Source organism: Pongo abelii, chromosome 12, assembly GCF_028885655.2.
Source record: "Pongo abelii isolate AG06213 chromosome 12, NHGRI_mPonAbe1-v2.0_pri, whole genome shotgun sequence".
NCBI classification, from domain to species: Eukaryota; Metazoa; Chordata; class Mammalia; order Primates; family Hominidae; genus Pongo; species Pongo abelii.
Genome location: NC_071997.2, coordinates 78,604,549 through 78,629,514, shown reverse-complemented (window position 1 = coordinate 78,629,514; position 24,966 = coordinate 78,604,549). Strand labels below are relative to the sequence as shown.

Below are 24,966 nucleotides of genomic sequence, written 5' to 3'. Positions count from 1 at the left end.
ACTGAAATAGAAAAGTTAAATTCCAATATCAGAAGCTGGGGTTTGGAGCCTCCAAGCTAGGAAGAAACAGAACTGTGGTGCCAAATTACTTACATGTTTTCATTTTCTTAGCAAAGCTCAAGTCTCTCTTTACAGCCCTCAGATCTCACTTTCAAAACATTTTCTCTCCTGCCCTAATTACATACAACACAAAACTCAGATTCTCATTCCTTACATAGAAATATTAGGTAGGTGTTCAGTTTTAGAAATTCAAGGAAAGTATAAGTGTGAACCCTACATTTAGAAAAGAAACTAAAATGTCCTTTTAAATCTCAGATTTTTAGAAGTTGGTCTTCGTACTCCTACTCCAGACCACCATTATAATACTTTTTCCCACTCCCAAACAATACATTCACTCACTTCAATTTACCAAGAACTGTAAGCATCTAGATGCCACTATCTCCATATATAAAGTTATCATTTAGGGAAACAAAGGTTATGATGATGTCAACTCTGAATATTTAAAAGCATGAACATGACTCATTTCACTGTGACTGACTTTAAAAGTTTGACCATTGTCTATTAATACGTATTCATCTTAAATGAGAAAATTTTTAATTTTCTAATCAAGTACCTGAAATGCATATTATTATACATCTTGAAAGTGCCTATTTACTTATTTTTTTGAGACGGAGTCTCGCTCTTTCGCCCAGGCCAGAGTGCAGTGGCGCTACCTCGGCTTACTACAAGCTCCGCCTCCCGGGTTCATGCCATCCTCCTGCCTCAGCCTCCCAAGTAGCTGGGACTACAGGCACCCGCCACTGCGCCCGGCTAATTTTTTGTATTTTTAGTAGAGACGGGGTTTCACCGTGTTAGCCAGGATGGTCTCCATCTCCTGACCTCGTGATCCGCCCGCCTCGGCCTCCCAAAGTGCTGGGATTACAGGCGTGAGCCACGGCACCCGGCCTACTTTTAATATATGTAAAACATTACACAATGACTGATATACTCAATAAATATTATTTAAAATATATCACATATTCACATATTCAGAGTATCACATATTCAGAGTATCATGGGTTCAGTATGTTTTCAAGATTCCTAATGATTACAATCATGCCAGAACCATATTTGGTCTATTAGATATTTTTCAAACATTTTCCAGTCAACATTTCATTATATTAGATTTCTCTTTTCCATAGATACATCTTGTTTTTAAATTACAAATTCAGAGAATACTCTCTCAACGAGTAAGTGCATAACCTTACATCCTGGGTAGTTGTGAATATCAGTGTAAGCATCATATTTGTAATTTACCATCCCTGGTTCTTTCTTTCCAGGCAATTAGATGATAAATGTGCTTTAAAATTCTCTTTCATCACATCACGCTAAAACTTACCTATCAAATGTTCCTGTTATGCCTATCTTTTTTCAGCAAAAATACTGACTGCATTGTCTATTAATTTATTCAGCTTTTGGCAATCTATTTTTAAGGATTTCTAAAACCTTGAATTTGGCCAGTGTAGTGGCTCACACCTGTCATCATAGTACTCTGGGGTGCTGTGATGGGATGCTGTGAAGGGAGGATTACTTCAGGCTAGGAGCTAGAGGCCAGCCAGAGCAACAGAGGAGCACCGTCTCTATAAAAAATTTAAAAATTAGCCAGGTGTAGTGGCATGCCCCTGTAGGCCCAGCTACTCAGAAGGCTGAGGCAGAAGTATTGCCTGAACCCAGGAGTTCGAGGCTGCAGTGAGCCATGATCACACCACTGCACTCCAGGCTGGGCAACAGAGCAAGACCCTGTCTCAAAAAACTAAAATAAAACCTTGAATTCACTCTAAGTATATATTACAGACTCAAAGATTTTGTAATCCTGTGGCTACTATGTTGAAGAATTTTAACTCTTCCAAAGACAACTAAAATACTAAAATTTTTCTTCTGTATGTCAAATTTATATGATGAAAATTAGCTTTATTGGATTTCAGGGGCTTTTCATTCTTATGGTTCATTTTACCTTTCTAAAATACTATATTTCAGTTTCATGTTCTTGGTTGTTTTACTTAATTGTACTGAGCCTCCTTCTCTTTATAAATGGTTCGCCCACACGTGTACACACACTGTAACTGGAAAAACCACCACTAATCCTACAGTTTCTTGTGTTCTTCCAGCTTTCTTATTCTTCATAGAAATTTTTTAACTACACAGTGCTTCACTTCCTTATCAACTCATCTTAATCCCTTTCCAATTCAACTTTACTCTGCCATACCACCCAATCATTATAGTATCAAGTCTCCAATGACCACTTCCTCACTGAACCCAAAGATTTCAATTTTCATGCTTCTCTGGTGCATCAGACACTAGTAATCAAGCATCCCATGTTACTAAAGCCAAAGACAAAAACATTTCATTGTGTTTCCAATTACAACTCTTACACTATTCTTTATCAAATACACAAACTCATCAAATCCTAGGCTTCAATTTTACTTGGATAGCTTCCAATCTCCAGCCTACTCTCTCAACCTCTTCATATGTCTGTTACATGAAGGCATCTCCAGTTGTGCTACACAAGCATGGAAACTTATTATACTAAAACCAGTACTCATCTCCTTTCCCAACCAGAAAATCTGGTCCCACATTACCTCCCTGCACATAATACACATTAAACATTGAACAATACTTAGTCCAGGAGAAAAATAAACAGGTTTATGATACTTATATCAATTTATAAGCTTTTGGAGGAAATAGATGGTATTTTCACAATATACACAAAATGTGTTTGTCCCTTTTTATTAAATTTTACCCTTTGTTTTACTAAAAACAATATAACATTTTTTTAAAAAGTGTAAGCAATCTTGGCCGGGTGTGGTAGCTCACGCCTGTAATCCCAGCACTTTGGGAGACCAAGGCGGGTGGATCACCTGAAGTCAGGAGTTCGAGACCAGCCTGACCAATATGGTGAAACCCCGTCTCTACTAAAAATACAAAAAAATTAGCCAGGTGTGGTAGCGGGCACCTGTAGTCCCAGCTACTCGGGAGGCTAAGCCAGGAGAACTGCTTGAACCCAGGAGGCAGAGGTTGCAGTGAGCCAAAATGGAGCCACTGCACTCCAGCCTGGGCAACAGAGCAGGATTCTTGTCTCAAAAAAAAAAAAAAAAGAGTGTAAGCAATCTTTAATTGGAGGCCATTTGGCTAAGATGGTCCTAGGACTCTGGGTTCCTGTGTAAGCAAACTGAAGCCCAATGTAAACAGTAAAACAAAACTTAATCTTTGCTTTTTATTTTTTAATTATAAACTGACTATAGTTATATATTTATGAGGTACAAAGTGATGATTTATGAATACAATGTGGAATAATTAAATCAATCTAGTTAACATATCCATGACCTCAAATTTTTTTTGTAGTGAAAACTTTTGAAGTTTACTTTTAGCAAGTATAAAGTACATTATTAGTCACTATATTCACCATACTGTGCAACATATCTCAAAGAAAAAAATTCCTCCCCTTTGACTATCATCTCCCCATTCCCCCCACCCCTGGTAACCACTGTTCTACTCTCTGCTTCTTTTAGTTCAATGGTTTTAGATTAAATATATAAGTAAGCACATATGTTGTTTGTCTGCCTGTACTTGGCTTATCTCATTTAGCTTAATGTTCTCTAATCCATCCATGTCGTCACAAATGACAAAGTTTCTTTCATTTTTAAGGCTGAATAGTATTCCACTGCGTATGTACACCATATTTTTCTTTATCCATTCATCTGTCTAAGGACACTTAGGTTGATTCCGTATCTTGGCTATCGTGATTAATGCTGCAATGAACATGGGAGTGCAGATATCTCTTCAACATACTGATTTCCAATCTTTTAGGTAAATACCCAGAAGTTGGATTGCTGGATCATATGGTAATTCTATTTTTAGTTTTTTGAGGAACTGCCATTGTTTTCCATAATGGCTGTACTAATTTACATTGCCATTAACAGTGTACAAAGGTTCCCCTTTCTCCACATGCCTCACCAACACTTATCTTTCATCTGTTTGATAGTAGCCATTCTGACACATATTGGGGTGATATCTCATAGTGGTTTTAATTTGCATTTCCCTGATGATTAGTAATGTTGAGCATTTTTTCATATATCTGTTGGCCATTTGTATGTCTTCTTTTGAGAAATGTCTATACAGGTTCCTTGTCCATTTTTTAACTGGATTATTTGTATTCTTTCTATAGAGTTATTTGAGTTCCTTTTATATTCTGAATTTTAACCCCTTATCTCATGTATGGCTTGCAAATATTTCCTCCCAATCCATAGGATGTCACAACTTAATTTTAATCAGAAACCAACAACTATTCTCTAATGAGCAACTTTCTGCCAGATTGTACCCAAATAAGACAAACGAGCAGCTATGACAATCAAGTAATTTTTTTTTTCAAGACAGGGTCTCGCTCTGTTGCCCAGGCTAGAGTGCAGTGGCACAATCACAGCTCACTGCAGCCTCAACCCCCCAGGCTCAAGCAATCCTCCCACCTCAGCCTCCCAAGTAGCTGGGACTACTGGCATGTGCCACCATGCCTGGCTAATTTTTGCATTTTTTGTAGAGATGGAGTTTCACCATGTTGCCCAGGCTGGTCTTGAACTCCTGAGCTCAAGTGATCCGCCTACCTCAGCCTCCCAAAATGCTGGGATTACAGGTATGAGCCACTATGCCCAGTCCAATCAAGTAATTTCTTTACTTTGCTTCCACATTCAGCCTGCAAAGGTCTGCCGCTTACTCTGTTAAAACAAGAGCTCCCTGAACTACTTCTAATTTTGGGTGCTGCCTCATTCATTAATCCTTTAACACACAAACAAATTCTGATAAATTCATTTTGTCTAAAGTTTTTCTTTTAACAAAGTCAAAATGAAGTTACCAAGGAAGCCCTGAAGCCTTTTTGTGATAAGGCTTAAAAGATTACATGATAGTAAAAGGTTACATGCTGAAAGATTCTCAACTAAAGAGCCTTATCATACATCAAGAGCCAGAGTTTCTTACATATTCTTCTTGTTTCCAATCTCTTTTCCTCTTTCCAATACATGCTCTACTGTGCACTCGGAATTACTTTCCTAAAATATGGAACTAAGGTCAGTAATCAAAATGTCTTCCTACTGCATAAAAAATAAATTCAAATCCTTTAATCTGGCATTCAACTACTTACCATCTGGTCAATCTGGTATCAGTGTATTTGTCAAATTTCACTTCCCACTGATGTACTCCCCTGCCCCTCATGCTCCAATCACACCACCCTCCTCATTCTTTAAGACCTAGCTCAAATGAGCGAACTAATGTTATGTGGCAAGCAATGACTATGCACTGAGACCACCAAAATAAATAAGATAGTCCCCAGCTATGAAGAATCATATTTGGTGGAGAAACATACAAGCAAACAAATCTATGTTATTTAATATAAAAGATGTGATATAAAATACAAGCAGATGGATGGGTATGGTGCTCGTTCCTGTAATCTCAGCAATTTGGGAGGCCAAAGCAAGGGGATCACTTGAAGTCAGTAGTTTGAGACCAGCCTGGGCAATATAGTGAGACCATGTCTCTACAAAAATGTAAAAATTAGCTGGGCATAGTGGCACATGTCTGCAGTCCTAGCTACTCTGGAGGATAAAGCAGAAGGATCTCTTGAGCCCAGAAGTTCAAGGCTGCAGTGAGCTATCATAATGCCCCTGCACTTCAGCCTGAGCAACACAGCAATACTCTGTCTCTAAAACTAATAACAAATAAATAAAATACAAGCAGAATACAGAAAGGCAAATTACCAATTCAAAGTAGCAGAATCAGAGAAAGCTTCATAGAAAAAACAAAAAGGTGTTCATGTGTCGGAGAATAATGGTTAACACTTATGTAGCACTAACTGTATGCTAGATTCTATTCCAAGTGCTTTATGTATATTAACTCATTTAATCCTTATTTTCTAAGATGATGAAAATGAGAGGCAAACAGCTTAAGTAAAACAAATGTAGTATCATTTATTGCATATTTACAACATGCCAGGAACTGTGCTAAGCACTGAATAGGAACAAAATGAAATTAAGACCTATAATTTTAAAAAGAACAAGAAAGGAAGCTGGGCAAGTGGCTCACACCTGTAATCCCAGCACTTTGGGAGGCTTGAGGGGGCAAATCACTTGAGCCCAGGAGTTCAAGACCAGCCTGGGCAACATGGCAAAACCCTATCTCTTACAAAAAATACAAAAAAAAAATTAGCCAAGCGTGGTGGCGCACACCGGTAGTCCCAGCTACTGAGAAGGGTGAGGTGGGAGGATCACTTTAGCCCACGAGGTTGAGGCTACAGTGAGCCAAAACCATGCCATTGCACTTTAGCCTAGGCAACAAAGTGAGACTCTGTCTCCAAAAAAAAAAAAAAAGTGAGAGATGGTAGTTATCTCATTTTGTACCTCCATTGGTAGGGCTTAAACCCTTTGAGATTCTTTCCTTTTTTTTTTTTTTTGAGACAGAGTTTCACTCTTGTTGCCCAGGCTGGAGTACAATGGCGCCATCTTGGCTCACCGCAATGTCCGCCTCCCAGGTTCAAGTGATTCTCCTGCTTCAGCCTCCAGAGTAGCTGAGATTACAGGCATGAGCCACCACGCCTGTCTAATTTTCTATTTTCAGGAGAGATAGGGTTTCTCCAGGTTGGTCAGGCTGGTCTTGAACTTCCAACCTCAGGTGATCCGCCTGCCTCAGCCTCCCAAAGTGCTGGGATTACAGGCATGAGCCACCACACCCGGCTGAGATTCTTTTTTAATTAGGACAAAATAAAATAGGACTTTTTAAAACAGGATTTAAAAGATTCACCTAATTACCTATCTCCTACAGCCATAATTTTCTTTTTAAACAACAGTATGCCTTGCCCAATTTTTTCAACAGCATTGATTTATTCAACAAATACTAGCTGGGTGCCATGGCTCACATATGTAATCCCAACACTCTGGGAAACCAAGAATTCAAAAAATAAAAAAATTAGCTAGGCAGGCTGGTGTACACCTGTAGTCCCAGCTACTCAGGAGGCTGAGGTGATGGGAGGATCGCTTGAGCCCCAGAGGTTGGGGTGGCAGTGAGCAGTGATCATGCAACTGCACTCTAGCCCGGGTGACAAAGCGAGACCCTGCCTCAAAAAAAAATGGATTATTCACTCTATGCAAGGCAAACTAAGCACATAAATTTTCCTCCGCTTCCTAACAAAATCCCACTGAAATGCATTCATTCATTCATTCTGGAAGAGAAAGCAGGTAGGATTATGCTGAGGATTAAGCCAGTGCAAGAAAACTGCAGTCCAGAACAAACACATATGCATACATGAGAAGGCTATAGCAATGTAGAAGACATTCTTGCCAGCAGAGCCTGGAGAGGTACCAATCTTAGAAACAAGCAGAGGAAGGATGTAGGACTAAAATCAGAATTATTATAATATTTATATGAAACAGCAAGCCAAACTTTTTACCGCAGCCCTTTACACACAAAAAGCCTGGCAGCAACAGTATTTGTTTCTGGCTAAAACCACATCTATTTTGTTGTTGTTGCTCTTTTTAATTTAACAGTCTACCCTGGAAGCCTTTGAGCATCTTCATGTTCCATAACAAAGCATTCCTTATTTGGGTACAGGGTGGAAGGAGAGGAGGAAAGAGGTAACTCGTTTCTTGCACTTCACTCAAGGACCCTAAAGTTAGACCCAACAGCTAGTACCCTGCTCACTTACAAAAGAGCTCAATAATTTTTTTTTTCTTTAGATAAAGTTTCACTTTTGTCATCCAGGCTGGAGTGCAATGGCGCAATCTCGGCTCACTGCAACCTCCGCCTCCCAGGTTTAAGTGATTCTCCTGCCCCAGCCTCTTGAGTAGCTGGGATTACAGGAACCTGCCAAGACTTCCGGCTAATTTTTTTATTTTCGGAGAGGCGGGGTTTCACCATGTTGGCCAGGCTGGTCTTCACCTCCCAGACCTCAGGTGATCTCTCAAAGTGCTGGGATTACAGGCGTGAGCCACTATGCCCCGCCAAGAATTTTTTTTTTTTTTTTTTTTAAGGAAAAGCACAATAGACAGAAAGGATGAAAATAAACAACTGACCTGAAAGAAGTAGAGCTATTTCCGGGCATGGGAGATAAATATTTAAAAGTTGTAAGTGTTATCCTCAAAGAAATTCATGTCATGAGAACAATGCATCCATTAAAAATCAGTAACTAGAAACTGTGGGGAAAAAACCACTGAAAAAAGAAAGTGAAAAGAACTGAAAGTCAAGGAAATGGACCTCTTGGATTGATCCTTCATATTATATATTTTTTCTTTTTATATTTTTCCTCTGTGTTTGGAAGAATCTATCTAAATGTATTTGGAAGAACCTATCTAAATTCTGAATAGAACAGAGAAAATGTCAAGAACATAATTAAAGAAATAATTGAAGAAAATTTCCCAGAAGTGAAAAATAGGATTCATAGAGTGCCAAGAAGGATGAATGAAAAAAGATTCACCACCTAGAATCACTGATAAAATATCACAGAACCAATGATAAAGAAAAGTCTAATAAAATCTTCCAGAGAAAAAAGTATGATACCTGCAAAAGAAAGAGACTGGCATTAGACTTGTCATCAGATACACTAGACACTAAAAAGCAACAGAATGTCTTCAGAGTTTTGAAGAAAACAAAATGATTGTGGACTAAGTCTATTCCCAAGCTATCATTAAATGAGCAGGCAAGGTAAAGGCATTTTCAGACATATGACGTCTGTGGAAATTAAATCATCTGTTTAATCCTTCCTGAAAAAAATTGCTTGAATTTAGTTATACCCCTACAAGGTGGGAAAAAAATCTATGACAAATGAGGACATGGAATACACAAAGCAGTAGACCTAACCCAGGCATGATACAAAGAAATCTCAGTAAACAGGTATGCAACTGACTTGGAAAGCAACTAGTCTAAATTACATGTGTGAGAGCTGGAAATACAGCTTCAGGAGCAAAATGAATTTATTTTAGCAAATATGGTGCCATTATTAGGAAGCTAATAGGATACCTTAATTGGCAGAGGTAGAATTACATTTTTTTCTCTGCAGATGCAATCACACTTACTAGTTTTATGGCGAATGATGATTGCATAATTACAATATGGTAAATAGTTGATAGGTTTTCAATGTTTAAGAATCAACCTATAAATAAAGCATAGAAGACTTGTATTGATTGATGTCTTGTGGCTCCTTAAAATGTATAAAACCCAAGTGTAGCCCAACCACTTTGGGCACATGCTGTCAGGACCTCCTGAGGCTGTCTGTGTCAATGACATGTCCTTAACCTTGGCAAAATAAACTTCGAAACTGGTTGAGACTTGTCTCAACTACTTTTTGGTTTTCACCCTCTATTACCTTCCTCAGGCTGCTGTAACAAATTACCACAAACTGAGCAGCTTAGACAACATAAATTGATTGTCTCACAATTCTAGAAACTAGAGGTCAGAAATCAAGATGTCAGCAGGGCTATTCTCTCTCTGAAAGCTCTAGAGAAGGATTCTTCCTTGCCTCTTCCTAGCTTGTGGTGATTACTGGCAATCTTTAGCGTTCCTTGTCTTATAGACACATACTCCAATCTTGCTGCCTCCTCCTTCATGGCATGGCATTCTCCCTGTGTGTCCATGTGTATCCAAATTTCCCTCTTCTTATAAAGATCCCAGTCACTGGATTAGGGCCCCCTTTGATTCAGTATGACCTCATCCTTACTTGAATTACATTTGCAAAGACTCTATCCCAAGTAGTTCACACTCACAGGTTCTAGGGGATAGGACTTAAACACGTCTTTTTGGGGAACACAATTCAACCCACAACACCCCCTACAATCAATTTTCCACACAGCAGCCACAATGATCTTCACAAATGTACATCGGGTCCTGTCCACTCTCCTGCCTACAGAGCTGCGTCTCCCTGGCCTCCTTCTGCTTCTCAAACTTCTACCACTTTCCTCTTACACTCCAGCCACACTGGCCTTCTTTCTATCACTCCAACACGTCAAGCTCATTCCTGCCTCAGGGCCTCTGCCTAGAAATTTGTCTGGCTCCCTTCTTTTCATCATTCAAGTCACAGTTCAAATGTCACTTCCTCACAGAAGTCTCCTCTGACTTACGTACTAAAAGCAACACATCCTACAGGTATTCTCTTTCACATAACCTTAGTTTCTTTGCAGCACTTACCAATACTAGAGATTATTTTACTTATTTAAGTTCCCCTCTTACTTGAACATCAGCTCTATTGAACACAGATTCAATCACTATAGCCCTAAATGCTAAAACAGGACCTCACAGAAAGTTTTCATTTTTATTCAGTCAAATACATCTCTTTTCCTTCATGACTTAAGACTAGTGCTTAGCACAGAATAAATGCTAAAAAAAAAAAAAAAAAATTGACTGTTATTACTACCATAATAGTTTGCAATTATTTGTTTGTACAATCTCCCTGGCTAGACTGTGTGACCGAAGCCAGAAACCCATTTATTTGGCATTTTACCAATCCCAGTGGGGCCAGGCACAGTGGCTCAGGCCTGTAATCCCAGCACTTTGGAAGGCCGAGGAGGGCGGATCACCCGAGGCCAGGAGTTCGAGACCAGCCTGGCCAACGTGGTGAAACCCTGTGTCTACTAAAAATACAAAAATTAGGGTGTAGTGGCGCGCGCCTGTAATCCCAACTACTCGGAAGGCTGAGAAAAAGGAGAATCCCTTGAACTCCGGAGGCGGAGGTTGCAGTGAGCCGAGATTATGCCTCTGCACTCCAGCCTGGGTGACAGAGCGAGACTTTGTCTCAAAACAAACAAACAACAACAAAAATCCCAGTACTCTGAAACACATTAAGCATTAATAAGAAGTGCTGAATATAATTAGCGAATAACAATTCTGAACAAAGTTATCTTCTTTGATACTACGGATTCCTGATGTTAAAAAAAATTTTTTTAAGATAGAATATGGGACTGTCCTTCCTGCTTTTTGATTTGGTTCAAATCTGAGGAAGTGGGGGCGACCAGTCTTTAACAGATCTAGCAAGACTGTCGAGCTTTAGGGAATAATGGTAATTTCTCTAAAGGCAACACTGTATGTCCATTATATTGGAGATCAAAACAGACAATGAATGGCATTTTTTCTAAAGAGGGGGAGGGGAAAACAAAACTTTTTGTCTAATTTGGGGATGCAGTCAGACGTGACTTAGTTCATAAACACACACATTCATCTGGCGCTAAACCTCACATAAGGAACCTTACCGGCTTCCTTGATAAAACAACACCCCAACACTTCAACCTAGAGATGGAGGGAAAAATGTAGGGTTGTGATGTCTAGCTGCCCATTCCACGAGAGTGTCCCACCATGCCAAATTCGGAGGCTCGCGGTATTCTCCTACCGGGAGATGGCGGGCTACCTCACCCCAGGTTTCCCCTAACACAGAGTTGCAGTCGCTGAACAAACTGCCCTGCGTTAGTCAGAAGCTGTCAAGTAACGAGATGGCCACGGTCCACAGCAGAAGAGGTGGAGATAAGCCTCAGGCGGGAAAGATGAAGTGTACAAATACCAAATGCGGAGAAAAAGAAGAAAAGCTGCAAGAAGGCAGGTCAGTCAGGAACACCGCCATTTCTCACATCTCATCGCTACTTCGAATTTTCTCATCTAAGGACCCGCACCCGCACGGTTCACACTGTCTTCTTCCCGCTATCACTCCGTGTGGGCCAAACCTCTGCCTGCCCACTGGAGAGCAGCGCGAGTGGCTTCAGGAAGAGGCTGCCACCTCCGAGACTCACCGGCCTGCCGTGCTGCCACTTCTACACCGAAATGGCTGGTCCGAGGCCGCGTCTCCAGACGCTGCCTCCCAGAAGCCCCAGCTTTCGATCCCCACCGCGATGCTGCAGCGGTCCGAAAACGAGAGACGCGCAGGCGACGTCCCGGCCCCCGTAGGCGGACGGCTCCGCGACCCCCGGATGTTGATATGTCGTCTGCCCCGGAAACGGTGACAGGAGGCTCAAGGGGGCGGAGGCGGCGTTACCAGGCTCTCCGGAAGGAGACGTGGCGGCGGTTGGGCTGGTGATACCCGGGCGCTTTATAGTCCCGCCGCCTCCTCCTCCACCTCCTCCTCCTCCTCCTCCTCTCCTCCTAGAGCAGAGGAGGTTGTGGCGGTGGCTGGAGAAAGCGGCGGCGGAGGATGGAGGAAGGAGGCGGCGGCGTACGGAGTCTGGTCCCGGGCGGGCCGGTGTTATTGGTCCTCTGCGGCCTCCTGGAGGCGTCCGGCGGCGGCCGAGCGCTCCCTCAACTCAGCGATGACATCCCTTTCCGAGTCAACTGGCCCGGCACCGAGTTCTCTCTGGTCAGTGCCCTCACTAACCCCGCAGCCACCCCTCCTCCTGACACTAAGGGTTCGGCCTCTTCCCTCGGTTTTCTTTGCTTTTTCTCCCCAAGACCTTCTCTGCAGACTCTTACCTTCCCCAAGCCAAAGCTGCTTTTATGCCGCGTTCATTCATTCGCTCGTTTTCACTTTATGTGGATGCGTCCTCCTTGCTGAGCATTAGGGATCCAGCGATCACCTGCTCTCCACCTTTTTAATTCTGTCGCTCTAGACCTTGCTTCCCAACACTCCCACCCTGCAGAAGCAGCTTTCGTAGAATAACGTCAGGTGCACTTACTCATCTTCCTTTTGGAAAATTAACTGTGGCTCGTACTCCACCAGCAGACTTCTTTCCTTCAGTATTACATGGCACCCTGCCCACACCACAGTACTTCAGACTCGAGTTCCCGCTCTCGTATTCGTTCTCCCTCGGTTGTATACACACACGGACATACGCAAACGCACAGCTCCAAGGGAACTTTTTCCTTTCAGAGTTGTTTCTGAGAGGGCTATTTGGCCTGTGAGATGTTAACGACCCTTTATGCAGAATATCCTTTACAGTTTTCATGTATTACGACTGTTATTTGAGTCCCCAGAACATGAGCTTCTAGGCTGAGTTTTCCTGTAGTGAAGAACATTTATAACCTCGCGGAAATGAAAATTCAGTCTTGGGGGAGTGGACCGCTGAAAAGTCTTCCTGTCACGTGTACCTACTGCAGGCTAATAAATATTGTACTCTTATGACACTTACCATGTAGTAATTAACTCATTTACTTCAAATTGAAGTCCCGGAAAAAGCAAAATTTTTTTTAACTTTTTATTCCAATTACCTTCAAGCATTCAACTTGCAATACTTTATTATATTCTTTTATTATCATTTCATTGAAACAGTAAGTGATACTATGATGTCAAAACAAGATGTATCAAGTTAATGGATGTTATTACCACATAGCTTTCTATTTGCAAGTGTCAGGGGTTTTTTGGTTTGGTTTGGGTTGGGTTTTTTTGTTTTTGTTTGTTTTTTTTGAGACAGGGTCTCAGTCTGTTGCCCATCCTGAAGTGCAGTGGCACGGTCACCACTGGCTGCAGCCTCGACCTCCTGGGCTCAAGAGATCCTCCTCCTCAGCTTCCCAGTAGCTGGGACTAGAGGGAAACCCCACCACTCCTGGCTAATTTTTTTTTTTTCTAGAGGCAGGGTCTCACTACGTTGCCCAGGCTGGTCTCGAACTCCTGGGCTCGAGCAATCCTGCCTCAGCCTCCCAGAGTACTGGGATTACATGTGTGAACCAAATGTTCTGAATTTATCTAGGTAAATATTTTTCTGGGACGTCAAATTTCTCTTTGTATTAATGCCACGAAATATTGATATATTGAAATACCTATGTAAAATTTTGTTATGAATCAGATATAACTTTAGCAGGCTTGGATGAGAATACTTTAATCTCTGTTGTTGTATCCAAAGAGCACACTTGGAGTGAATATGGCAGATGTTTGAAGAATTATGTCATTAAAATTTTTTACTCTTGCACCTGTGTTTTTTTTTTTTAATTAAAAAAAACTTGCTGATATGCAGCCCTGAAAACTTACTGACCTATAAGTGAGCGACTAAAACTAGCATTTTTAGAGGTCACTACCAAATTGTCATTCCATTTTCTTTCAGTCTTAGCATATGCTACACCAACTTTTCACGTATGTAACAATTTTATTTCAAAAAAATGCTTTGGCCATGCGCGGTGGCTCATATCTGTAATCCCAGCACTTTGGGAGGCAGAGGCAGGCGGATCATGAGGTCAGGAGTTCAAGACAAGCCTGACCAACGTGGTGAAACCCCATCTCTACTAAAAACACAAAAATTAGCTGGGTGTGGTGGTGCACACCAGTGCTCCCAGCTACTCGGGAGGCTGAGGCAGGAGAATCGCTTAAACCTGGGAGGTGGAGGTTGCAGTGAGCCAAGATTGCACCACTGCACTCCAGCCTGGGTGACAGAGTGAGACTCTGTCTCAAAAAAAAAAAAAAAAAAAAATTCTTTTTTTAGAAGCTGGAGTGCAGTAGGTATTTATAGGCATGATTATGCTCACTACAGCCTCGAACTCCTGGGCTCAAGCAATCCTTCTGCCTCAGCCTCCTGAGCAGCAAGGACTACAGGTGGTCACCATTGCATCTGGCTGTTTTTTCTTTAAGTCTGTGTTACTTTGAGAAAAATCTAGAGATACTGTTCTGTGAATTGGCACAAGGCCTATGTCCTTTATGTAAAAATAAGCCACGATAGTCATTATCATTGGTCTTTTGATTTTTTTTAATACTTCTATCACCTTAAGGCTTCCCTTTGCATTTAACTGAAATTACTGGCTGGGCACAGTGGCTCATGCCTATAATCCCAACACTTTGGGAGGCTGAGCTGGGTGGATTACTTGAGCCCAGGAGTTTGAGACTAGCCTAGGCAACATGGCGAAACCCTGTCTCTACTAAAAATAAAAAAATTAGCCGGGCATGGTGGCACATGCCTGTAGTTCCAGCTACTTGGGAGGCTGAGGCAGGAGAATCGCTTGAACCTTGGAAGCAGAAGTTGCAGTGATCTGAGATCATGCCACTGCACTCCATCCTGGGCGACAGAGGAGTCTGTCTCAAAAAAAAAAAAAAAAAAATTTAAAGAAACCACTGCCCTCCTCACCTGGCACTGCCATTTTTTGTAATGGGCCAGTTGGTTGGACATTTGTGTTTGTGACAGAGTCTCACTCTGTCACCCAGACTAGAGTACAATGGCGCCATCTCAGCTCACTGCAACTTCTACCTCCCAGGTTCAAGCGATTCTCTTTGCCCAGCCTCCCCAGTAACTGGGATTGTAGGCGTGCGCTGCCACACCTGGCTAATTTTTTTTGTATTTTTAGTAGAGATGAGGTTTTACCATTTTGGCCAGGCTGGTCTCAAACTCGTTTCCTCAAGTGATCCGCCCACCTCGGTCTCCCAAAGTGCTGGGATTACAGGCATGAGCCACCGTGCCTGGCCGCGGGTTGGACATTTGTATCTAACTAATATGCAGCTGTATGAAATAGGATAAGGTCCTTTGTCTGTTTACTATCTGAAATTGGAAGAGACTGGATTAGAAGATCTGAATTTTTTAAGCTTTAAAATTATCTGCTTTAAATTGTCTTTCCATTCAGATATATCGAAACAATATATAATCATTTATAATCTTGCTTTCAGATTTGCTTAGAAAAACTATTAAGCACCAAAACTGTAAAATGGGGGTTGTTTGTGTGTTTTGGTAGAAATAGTTTCCCTATGTTGCTCATGCTGGTTTCAAAATCCTGGTCAAAACTATCCTCTGGTCTCAGCCTCTTAAAGCGCTGGGATTACAGGCATGAGCCACCTCACCTGGCCAAAAAATTTGTGAATTTTTGATGTGTACATTAACTAGTTAATAATTATGATATTCTTTGCTTATTGATGTTTAGCACTCAGTTTTGTTTTTGTGTATATATTTTCCTTCTGAAGTATCACCTCTGTCGTTATGTTTAATTATTCATTACTTCATGGAGTTCATAGATTTCACCAAATTAAACCACAAATCAGTCTAATTTTCTGTCTACTTCTGTTGTTGATATAGAATATATTTTACTCAGATTTTCCCAAGCACTACTCTTTGACAAACTCCATGGTTATAGCATGTCATATACATTGACAGGTTCTATCAACAAGTGTATTTTATAGCCTGTACCAGAATAGAAGTTCTCTCATCCTCTAACCAACTTAACTCCTCCAGACCCACAGTCAAACATTAGGAGTTCCTCTCATGCCAAGATATTTTTTAAGTTCCTTGACTTTTAAAGTACCCCAGCACCTCTGATTAGTTTCACTATATTAAAATTTGACTTTATGTCAAATCTCTAATAAAATTTGACTTTATGTCAAATCGCTAATTTCCTCTTCCACTGAAAATACCTTGTTATATAAAGTAAGTTTTTTATACTATCTAATTCTGTACATTCAGAATTTATTATATTTTGTTTTCTTAAAGTAAGAACCTGTTTCATAAAATCAGAATCCTGATTTTAGTGGATCAAAATTTTTAGAAAAATTACAAAAGATTAACTTTTTCTCCGTAATTCCTGTTACCAAAAAGTGAAGTTTGCTAAAAATATATCTTGTGGTCCCAATAAGTGACTCACTATTTCAGCAGAGTTTTCAGATAGAATTGCTGTTTGGCCTATTTTATTGGGAAAGCAGCCTTTCCTAAACTAATGAAAGACAATTATTTGCATCAAGAATTGTCTTCCGTTTTTTGCTGTGGTTCCAAACAAGCAGTTTCTTTTTACATTTGAAGCATTTTGGAGACCATTTTCAAAGGAATTACAAATGTTATGTCTTGCAGCAAATCGTTGGCACAATTGAATAAATATTTCTAAGAAATTCTTTATCATAAGTTTAGCTTTGCAACTATTACTTTCAAATCTCTTTGATTCCCTCATCATCTGTAATGCTTTTTTTTTTTTTTTTTTTTTTTTTTTTAAAGACGGAGTCTCGTTCTTTCGCTCAGGCTGGAGTGCAGTGGCGCCATCTCGGCTCTCTGCAAGCTCCGCCTCCCAGGTTCACACCATTCTCCTGCCTCAGCCTCCCGAGTAGCTGGGACTACAGGCGCCCGCCACCACGGCCGGCTAATTTTTTTTTTGTATTTTTAGTAGAGACAGGGTTTCACCGTGTTAGCCAGGATGGTCTGGATCTCCTGCCCTCTATCTGATCCGCCCATTTCGGCCTCCCAAAGTGCTGGGATTACAGGCGTGAGCCACCGCGCCAGGCCTTTTGGGTTTTTTTTTTTTTTTTTTTTTGTAAGTTGCCCAGGCTGGGCTCAAGCAGTTCTCCCGCCTCAGCCTCCTGAGTAGCTGAGATTACAGGTGCACATCTTCCTTACAGTGGCTTTTTAAACAAGTATCCTTGGCCATAATTCAAGTCTGCATAGTAATCTAGGAGAAGTTTGTAAAAGCTGATTTAAATATGTTAAAATGTTTAAAAGCTCACAGAATATGGAGCCAATCTGTTTGAATTCTCTGGCCTCTGCTACTTCTAGGTTTTTTAACCTTGGACAAATTGTTGAAGCCCTGGGCCTTAGTGTCTGTTTCCGTAAAAATGAGTATAATACTTGTTTTGAGGATTAATGAGTTAATGAATGTAAAACACTTAAAACAGTACTGTCCTAGAACTAATACAGCTAGTACTTACTGCTTTGTTTTGTTTTTTTGTCTTGTGGAAAATGCTGTAATTTGCTTTTGTGTTTAGGATTATATTGGTGCCAAGTAGTACTGGTTTTATTATAGTTAAAGAGTTGTTAGGCCAGGGCAGTGGCTCACGCCTGTAATCCCAACACTTTGGGAGACAGAGGCTGGCGGATGGCTTGAGCCTAGGAGTTTAAGACCCACCTGGGCAACAGGATAAAACCCCTTCTCTACAGAAAAATTACCGGGGCATGGTGGCACGTACCTGTAGTCCCAGCTACTAAGGAGGCTGAGGCGGGAGGATCACCTGAGTCCAGGAGGTCAGGCTGCAGTGAGCTGTGATCATGCCACTGCACTCAGCCTGGGTTAGAGAGACCCTGTCTCAAAAAAAAAAAAAGTTATTGTTAAATTGAGAATAGAACAAAGGGCCTTAATAAGAAGAGGTTCTCCTTGCCAGGAATAGTCAAATAGTACCATAGTTGCACAGTACTGTAAGAGGAAAGTGAAGAGAGAATTGAATTATCTTAGAACATGTATCATAAAACACAAAAATCTCTGCCTTAGTAAAATGAGTATCACATTTGCTGTCAGGAAGCAGAGATTTGTTTTTACTAAAATAATATCAGTTGTATTAATTGAAGTGTTTATTTGAATTCTGTTGACTCATATTAACCAATGTGAATTTGTTTGGTTTCATAGTGTAGAAAGCTTTAAGGATAATTTTGTCAATATATGCCAGAAGTCAGCAAACTACAGCCATTGCGCTGTCCCACCACATATTTTTATAAATAAGGTTCTATTAGTACATCATCATCCGTATTTGTTTACATATTGTTTGTGTACTTTTGTTGCTACAGTGGCAGAGGCGCAACAGAGACCATATGGCTCACAAAGCCTAAATATTTGCTCTCTGGCCCTTTACAAAAGTTTAATAAGTGTTCAGTGATGGTGTATCTATGAACGTTCATTGCCACTTCTTAGTGCCTTTTTTTGCTTTTTCTTTTTCTTTTTTTTTTCTTTATTTTTGCTGTGTTGCTCAGGCTGATCTTGAACTCCTGGGCTAAAGCAGTCCTCCCACCTCAACCTCCCAAGTATAATCACTATTTTAACTTCAATCTGTTGCATTCCTCCTTTTTTCTTTATACTCCAAACATTATTTTGTTCATTTATTTTCCTATTATGACACAGGATAAAGTTTATTATCTTCGTTTTGTAATTAATAAATATGTTGATAAAACCACCAAAAAGAATGAAAGTATGTCCTTTGCAACCACATGGATGCAGCTTGGAGGTCATTATCTTAAGTGAATTAAGACAGAAACTGAAAACCAAATACTGTATGTTTTCATTTACAAGTGGAGGCTAAGCGTTGAATACACACTCAGAGACGAGAACAATAAACACTGGAGATTCCAAAAGACGGGAGAGAGGGAGGGGTGACAAACTACCTATGAAGTACTAGGGTACTGTGTTCAATACTTGGGTGACAGGAATATTAGAAGCTCAGACTTCATCATCATGCAATATATCCATGTAACAAACCTGCACATGTACCCCCCTGAATCTAAAATTTTTGTTAATGTATGTAGCATATTTTCCCTCCCTTTAAAATAATAATCTGTTGAAATGTTAAATTAGTTTAAAGAATCTTTTTTCTGGCTAAGACTAAAGTTATTCAGTGTGATACAGTTTCACGGAGAACATAATGTATGTTTTTTGTTCTATTTGCAGCCCACAACTGGAGTTTTGTATAAAGAAGATAATTATGTCATCATGACAACTGCACATAAAGAAAAATATAAATGCATACTTCCCCTTGTGACAAGTGGGGATGAGGTAAGTTTTTATAAATATATCGGTAATCCTGTCACCAAAAATATTTATGTAAAACATTGTAACTACATACTTTGAAGTAAAATTGAATAACAGATTTCTCAATAATGCTTTTTTAGCATAAAAATATTAATCACTTTTAATATCCCTGAATTCTTTGATTTTGCAGTTTATCTTGGGAAAAATTAGCAATCAGTTTTTTAAAATTTATTTATTTATTTTGAGACAAAGTCTCGCTCTATCGCCAGGCCGGAGGGCAGTGGCACGATCTTGGCTCACTGCAACCTCTGACTCCCGGATTCAAGCAATTCTCGTGCCTCAGCCTCCCAAGTAGCTGGGATTACAGGCACACACCACCACACCCAGCTAATTTTTGTATTTTTAGTAGAGACGGGGTTTTACCATGTTGGCCAGGATGGTCTCAATCTCTTGACCTCGTGATCTGCCCACCTCGGCCTCCCAAAGTGCTGGAATTACAGGCATGAGACACCATGCCCGGCCGCAACCAATTATTAATGTTTTGAATGAAAATCTAACTCCACACTTGCTTTCTTTATAGAAATTAGGGTTTTAAAACAAGATACAATTTTTAAATGTTTATGTGACTTTTTAAATAAATTATTGTTTATAAATAAGTCTGTAGGTACCCCATGCTTTCTCATTATCTTAGCCCATGCCCTTTTCTTCCTCCAAAAATGCCCTAATTGCCTCTTATCCATCCTTCAAGGCAATGACTTCTTTCAAGATGAAACAGGAGAGGCAGCATGGTAAAATGGAAAGGACACCAGCCTAGGAGCCAGGAGGCTGAGGTATAGGCTATAGCTAGCTGTGGAACCTTGAACAAATTTGAAACTCACTTCCTCCACTCAATAAATTTATTAAGCCATTTCAGTAATATTTTCATGATCTGGAAAATAGAAATATTAAACTCAGTGCTTTATTGGGTTTTGTTCAGATTTGAAATCTAAGACCACTATTTTAAGTCTCCTTGAGACACACACACACACACGCACGCACGCATGCACGCACACGGCATTCAAATCTGAAATGTAAAAATACATAAAAAACTGAAAAGTGCCTTAAAACTTTCCAATATATCCTATAAGATTCAACTATTCTAAGGGCTTTCATAGCTAAGAATTTGTTTGGGTACAAGCATTTAAAAATTCTCAAATAGGTTTATAAGAATTGTTCAGGAAACTGATACTTAAAAACCTTTTTTCCCTCCATTCTTGCCTTGTGAAAAACAAAAATACATTTTAAAAAACCTTTTTTTAAGAAAGCATGAACTCTGTGAAGATTATTTTATGGCTCCATATTTTATACTTCAGTTCATTTGAAAGCAATGGCATACCATGGGATCTTGTTAAACATTTTGACTTTTTTTCTCTTTTATTTCTAAGCATTTGTGATTTGAGTAATGAGTTAATATCCGAACAGCAAAGTTGGGTGAAATTCTAGAAAAACTGTAAGTATTAAACTCCAATTCTTTCTTAGGAAGAAGAAAAGGATTATAAAGGCCCTAATCCAAGAGAGCTTTTGGAGCCACTATTTAAACAAAGCAGTTGTTCCTACAGAGTATGTATTTTATGTTTACCTGATGACTAGAAAATAGATTACCAACAGCCAACAGACCTTTGAAAATACCGTTTCTTCTTTGTTATGCTGTATCAGGTTTTTTTTAAACTATTATTTTAGGTTTAGGGTTACATGTGCAGGATTGTTATATAGGTAAACTGCATGTCACAGGGGTTTGGTGTACAGATTATTTAGTCACCTAGGTAATGAGTATAGTACCTGATGGGTTGTTTTTTTTTTTTTCTTTTAATCCTCTCCCTCCTCCCATTCTCTACCTTCAAGAAGGCCCCAATTCTGTTATTCCCCTCTTTGTGTCCATGTGTTCTCATTTTTTAGCTCCCACTTATATAAATGAGAACATACAGTATTTGGTTCTCTGTTCCTATTGTATCAGATGTTAAGTTAGGTCTAAATATAAGTTATTTCTTTTTTTTTTTTTTGCTTTTTTCTTTTTGAGAAAAGATCTCATTCTGTCACCCAGGCTGGAGTATAATGGCATGATCACGACTCACTGCAGCCCCAACCTCCCACGCTCAAGCTGTTCTCCCACCTCAGACTCCCCAGTAGCTGAGCACCACCATGCCCTGCTAATTTTTGTATTTTTTGTAAAGATGAGGTTTTTCACAGTGTTGCCCAGACTAGTCTCAAACTCCTGAACTCAAGCCATCCACCCACCTCAGCCTTTTAAAGTGCTAGAATTACAGGCGTGAGCAACTGTGCCCAGCTAGTTATTTCTTAATAATATCTTATTCATTTAAATTCCTGTCTAGTGTATGCAGCAGATACCCAATAATACCAATAACAAATCATATCACTTACCAAGCTGTTTTGAATGTTTTTCAGTTCAAAATAAAGTTTTCTTCTTCTTTTTTTTTTTTTTGAGACACAGTCTCACTCCGTCACCCAGGCTGGAGTGCAGTGGCGCGATCTCAGCTCACTGCAACCTCCGCCTGCCAGGTTCAAGCGCTTCTTCTGCCTCAGCCTCCCAAGTAGCTAGGATTACACGCATGCGCTACCACACCCTGCTAAATTTTTTGTATTTTTTAGTAGAGATGGGGTTTTACCGTGTTGGCCAAGCTGGTCTCGAACTCCTGGCCTCAAGTGATCTGCCCACCTTGGCCTCCCAAAGTGCTGGGATTACAGGCGTAAGCCAGTACACCAGGCCGAGTATATAATAGAATTTTAATTTAAAATGCTAATTGTTATTTTTTAAGCTATGTAGAAAATTATCCCTAAGCCAGGTAATTATTACAGACCCGAAGTGTATTCTAGACCTATTTCCTTCACAGAATTCTCACAGAGAGCTAGTGAAAATAATGAATAGACTTCAGAAATTTCACATTTTTTTGAGGCATAATTATAAGTGTCATTTAATGAAAGCTTACTCTGAAATCTTAGGGGAAGTCTCAGCTGCTTCAAATATCAGAAAGTAATTCAGCTGAGTTATGTGGCTTTTGTGTATTGAAATATATCCATCTTTTTTAGATTGAGTCTTATTGGACTTACGAAGTATGTCATGGAAAACACATTCGGCAGTACCATGAAGAGAAAGAAACTGGTCAGGTGTGTTTTTCTTCAAAATATTATTATGAAACATTATAAGATGAGAACTTTAATAATGAGATTGATAGTTTTAAAGTTGTATCCTTAAAAATGTCTTTGCAAAATACTTAGTATATTTTTATTTTACTTTTCAATGTAGAAAATAAATATTCACGAGTACTACCTTGGGAATATGTTGGCCAAGAACCTTCTATTTGAAAAAGGTTGGTGTCTACCCAGTGATTTGACAGTAATGCTGGAATTTGATTTAAAATATATGTTCAAATTGGAATATAAGACTTTTTTTTTTGGACATTGTGTGAATTTTAAAATACTGAAATAGGCTGGGCGTGGTGGCTCACACCTGTAATCCCAGCACTTTGGGAGGCCGAGGCAGGAGGATCACGAGGTCAGGAGATCGAGACCATCCTAGCTAACACGGTGAAACCCCGTCTCTACTAAAAATACAAAAAATTAGCCAGGCGTGGTGGCAGGCGCCTGTAGTCCCAGCTACTTGGGTGGCTGAGGCAGGAGAATGGTGTGAACATGGGAGGCGGAGCTTGCAGAGAGCCGAGATGGCGCCACTGCACTCCAGCCTGGGCAACAGAGTGAGACTCCATCTCAAAATAAAATAAAATGAAATATTGAAATAGGTTTCTGAACTGTCCCTTAGAAAACTTTCGAAAAAGTCTTTGTTTTTACCTTTTTTTTTTGAGACAGAGTTTCTCTTTGTCACCTAGGCTGGAGTGCAGTGGCACGAACACAGCTCATTGCAGCCTTGACCTCCTGGGCTCAAGTGATCCTCCTGCCTCAGCCTCCCAAGTAGCTGGGACCACAGGCACATGCCACCATGCCCACTAATTTTCGTATTTGTTGTAGAGATGGAATCTCACCATGTTGCCCAGGCTGGTCTCAAACTCTTGGCTCAGGCGATCCCCCTACCCCAACCTCCCAAAGTACTGGGATTGTATGCATGAGCATGAGCCACCATGCACAGCTTAAAAGCTTTACTAAAATAAGTAAGAAAAAAACATGTTTATCAAAGCAGAAAATAGTGAAAACAATGCCAGGTGCATGTTAGTGTTATATTTATAGTGTTAGTCTTCTGCTTGGCTTAAGCAAAGTTATTATATGTAGAAATAGATATATCTCTCAAATTGTGAAATATGTTTATTCTATATTCAGATTGGTCAATTAATTTAATATTAAATTTTTCACTGAGATAAAAATACCTCGAAAGAAAATTGTTGTGGCCAGTTTTCTGCCTGAAATAGAGTATTTCCTAGGTAAAGATTAAATATGACTTCCTTTCATACAAAACCATTTCAAGGAAACTAGCTTTAAAGTAGTAAGATAAAAATCATGTGTGTTTTGGACCTTCTTTAGAAAGAAGTTTAAGGTTACAAAGGTGGTTGAAAACTTACTCATTTGTATCACATATGTCACTGCTCATTCTTTACACTTACCTTATTATTCCACAGAACGAGAAGCAGAAGAAAAGGAAAAATCAAATGAGGCAAGTGACAGATGCTGATTTTTTTTCCTCTTAACACTTACTGTTAGTGAGGTATGAATTTATATAACCTAAGTGACAGAATATAGCTTTATGTTCTTATTCTTCATCTATCAAATACCTCGAAGGATTGGGTCAAAGAATCTTTGCAGTATATTCGTTTTTTCCGAGAAAAGTTACACACACTGTGGTCTTTCTATTTACTCTTAAGATTATACAAAAATAAATCTATCACTGATGTATCTGGGAAAGATTCTGTAATAGCATTATATCACTTCTGTGCTTAGCAGTGGTTCCCTCTATATAACACTGGAAACTATTAAGAGTTTTGGTCCCCATTTCCTATGGGAAAAACAGATAAACTATAATGTAAATAACAAGCTACCAAACTGCAAGCATCTTAAAAGCAGGGACAGTCTTTTATCTCTTTACCCCACAGTACAAAGCAGAGTGTCAGACATATTATAGGCACTTCATAAATGTTAATAGAAAGAATGGATAAATGATTTCTGTAACATAGGGTCGTTTAAAAAGAATAATTCCTCAGGAAACCTAATCACAATTTTTAAATCCCAAAAATTTTTATAGAGTTTTTAAAAATAACTTATTAATAGAGGATATTTCCATAAATGGCTTAATATCATAGTGATACTTTTTTTAGAAGTAAAGTTAAATGGCAAAGGCCTTGAAAATTACTTAAAAGTGATGCCTATAACTTAAAATGGTAGCTTTGGAGAGACTTGATAAGCTAAGCAGAGACACACATAGCATTGCTATTTTAAAAGATTTTAATTTTACAGACTACCTTTGAGATTAAAATAGTTATTTACTGTGACTCTGGAAGACAGCAAAAGATGGAATTCAAAGTGTAAAATCATAAAGGAAGAGGAAGAAAATGGTAAGGGAGGAAAACTATTTTTTGAGCC

The 24,966-nt window shown here is 39.6% G+C and overlaps 2 protein-coding genes across 11 annotated transcripts in view; one reads left to right on the top strand and one right to left on the bottom strand.

Annotated features, from left to right (window-relative positions):
• The window catches only part of ASB3 (ankyrin repeat and SOCS box containing 3), a 256,125-nt gene extending 243,111 nt beyond the window's left edge, over positions 1-13,014 (bottom strand). For 2 of the 6 annotated variants that reach the window (XM_063713281.1, XM_054546501.2), the window contains exon 1: positions 11,787-11,936. Coding sequence is in view for 1 of the 6 variants with exons in the window: in XM_024241978.3 (XP_024097746.1) it covers positions 12,460-12,500 (41 nt within the window). In the remaining 5 variants the exon portion in view is untranslated. Of the gene's footprint in view, positions 1-11,255; positions 11,371-11,786; positions 11,981-12,459 lie in introns of those variants that run through there. The other 4 variants (XM_024241978.3, NM_001204507.1, XM_054546492.2 and 1 more) reach the window with 4 other exon arrangements.
• The window catches only part of ERLEC1 (endoplasmic reticulum lectin 1), a 39,610-nt gene continuing 26,678 nt past the window's right edge, over positions 12,035-24,966 (top strand). For 3 of the 5 annotated variants that reach the window (XM_054546002.2, XM_054546000.2, XM_024241930.3), the window contains exons 1-6: positions 12,185-12,346; positions 19,306-19,410; positions 20,905-20,985; positions 22,471-22,548; positions 22,688-22,751; positions 24,009-24,043. In XM_054546002.2, coding sequence (XP_054401977.1) covers positions 12,185-12,346; positions 19,306-19,410; positions 20,905-20,985; positions 22,471-22,548; positions 22,688-22,751; positions 24,009-24,043 — 525 coding nt within the window. 5 annotated transcript variants of the gene reach the window in all.